Consider the following 2,187-nt stretch of genomic DNA (forward strand, 5'->3'; position numbering starts at 1 on the left):
AAAAATTAACTTTAAATAATAACATATGCCACATTTTTCATTAAGATAACCACATAAGTAGCAGTTGTCAAGACATCTAGGTGGAAAACTTTATGCACCGCTATGGTCTTTGAGCAGAATGAAATACACCAATCTATCAGATTAAAGCACTAATCATGTTTTAAGTAATTACAATGTACTTCAAAGAATATTTGATTAAGTAAAACAAATATTACTGTTCAGTAATCACAGCAATATTTTCATCTACGAAAAGGGGATTTAACTGCAGGAGGTTCCAACCAGTGCAGCATCAAAGAAGGGTCAATGTGCCATTTTGCCTTTGCATACTAAAGAGGTTGTTTCCCAGTGTTCCAGCTCTCAAAATAAAGATCTTCTACCCGCCATGGGGTAAGATGTTCAACTAGTAAAGGAATATTTTATAAACCAAAGTAACTTTGAAGTGTGAATATAATAGGAAATGTGCATCTTGCTCAGACAACATCTTGAAATGCTTTTCTTTCTCTTTCAGTAAACTCCATTGTAACGACCCGGCCCCTCGGCCCCTTAGGCGGCCCAACTGGCGGCCCCTTAGCGGTCCCTTGGGCGGCCCAACTGGCAGCCCAATTGGCGACCCCTTATGTCGTCAACCGACGACCCTCGGCCGTGCCGTTACTCACTAGGTCTTTCCACCCCTGGCCAGTGGATTTTTGCCTTCCCCATGATTCGAACTCTAGACCTCCAGGTTAAGTACTAGAGTTTATGAATCCTGGTAGCCAAGTGAACAAACATTGCTAAAAAACAACGCTTTCGACAACGATTTTTTAAAAGTGTTGTGGTTGATCCAAAATAAACGCTAATAGACAACGCTTTCTGAACAAACGTTGTCTTTTAGTTTTAAAAGACAACGGTTTTGACTAAAAACGTTGTAAATTGAAAAACCACAACGCTTTTGCTAAAAAACATTGTCTTTGGGGCGTTGTCTATTAACTTTTTTCTAGTAGTGCTCCCTCGGCTCTCCAAGCCTTCCCCAGGCGAACCTTTGTGGATGTATCTATCAGCCTCTAACTCCGCCGCCAGCTCCGTCCTAGTAAAACAGGAAGGTCAGTCTTAGCATCCCATTTATTTTTCCAGTCACCTTTTCAAAGATGTTGAGACCAGATACTCCAATCTGGAGAAGCTGGCATGGATGCTTGTTCTGTCCGTTCGGAAGCTGCGCCCATACTTCTTATCTCACCCAGTCACAGTTATGACCAATAGCAACCTCGGCCGGCTGCTCACAAAGCCAGAAATCTCCGGATGGCTTGTCAAATGGACCGTGGAGCTTGGGGAATATGACATTCAGTATCAACCCCGGACTGCCATCAAGGCCCAAGCCTTAGCTGACTTTCTTACTGAGGTACCTGAAGGCGAGCCAGAGCAGACCTGGAAAGTATATGTGGATGACTCCTCCAATCGGCAAGGAAGCGGAGTCGGAGTTGTATTGATCTCCCCCCAAGAGGAGATTCGGCTTTCCATCAGATTAAGCTTCCGCGCCTCCAACAATGAAGCTGAATATGTGGCTGTGCTTACCGGCCTGCAGGCAGCCAAACGAATGGGAGCTGCCCAAGTTCATTTGTATTCCGATTCTCAGCTGGTGGTGCAGCAAGTAGAAGGAAATTACGAAGTCCGCAATGACAGACTTCGCCGGTATGCCGAGACCTTCACAAAACTTAAGGCGGATTTCAAGGAAGTCTCTCTTCTGAAGATTCCTCGGAATGAGAATGCTAAAGCTGATGAGTTGGTCCGACTGACCAGCTCCATGGTCGAAATGGACAGACGAAGGGCCCGTCACTCAGATAGCCTTCGTTGCCCAAATAGACCAATCCGAAGCAGTAGCAGAACCGGAGGACTGGAGAAGTCCACTCCTGAACTTCCTCCAGACAGGCGTCACCCCTTCTGACCCTGGTCTGGTCAAGTACTCCGAAGGTGCGCGACCCAATTCACCCTGATAGGAGATCAGTTATACCGGCGCGCCTTCTCCCGTCCTCTGCTCAAATGTTTGGGACAGAAGATGCCGATTATGTTTTGCGAGAGGCACACCAAGGATGCTGTGGCAATCACCCAGGAGGAAGATCGCTGACCCAAAAAATTCTGTTGGCTGGGTACTTCTGGCCGACTCTCCAAGCTGATGCGGCAAAGTTAGTCTCAACCTGTCTACATTGCCAGAAA

General features: G+C 46.2%; 1 protein-coding gene across 1 annotated transcript; it reads left to right on the forward strand.

Moving 5' to 3' along the window:
- The first annotated feature begins 382 nt into the window (after positions 1-382).
- On the forward strand, positions 383-1,918 carry LOC141818926 (uncharacterized). The gene is made up of 2 exons (XM_074706323.1): positions 383-387; positions 1,138-1,918. Exons 1-2 carry the CDS (start codon positions 383-385, stop codon positions 1,916-1,918), a joined length of 786 nt encoding a protein of 261 aa, XP_074562424.1.
- Positions 1,919-2,187: the final 269 nt, after the last annotated feature.

The sequence above is a fragment of the Curcuma longa genome, unplaced genomic scaffold, assembly GCF_044706935.1.
Source record: "Curcuma longa cultivar G26 ecotype Majalengka, Jawa Barat unplaced genomic scaffold, ITB_CL_G26_1.1 contig_26704, whole genome shotgun sequence".
Lineage (NCBI taxonomy): Eukaryota > Viridiplantae > Streptophyta > Magnoliopsida > Zingiberales > Zingiberaceae > Curcuma > Curcuma longa.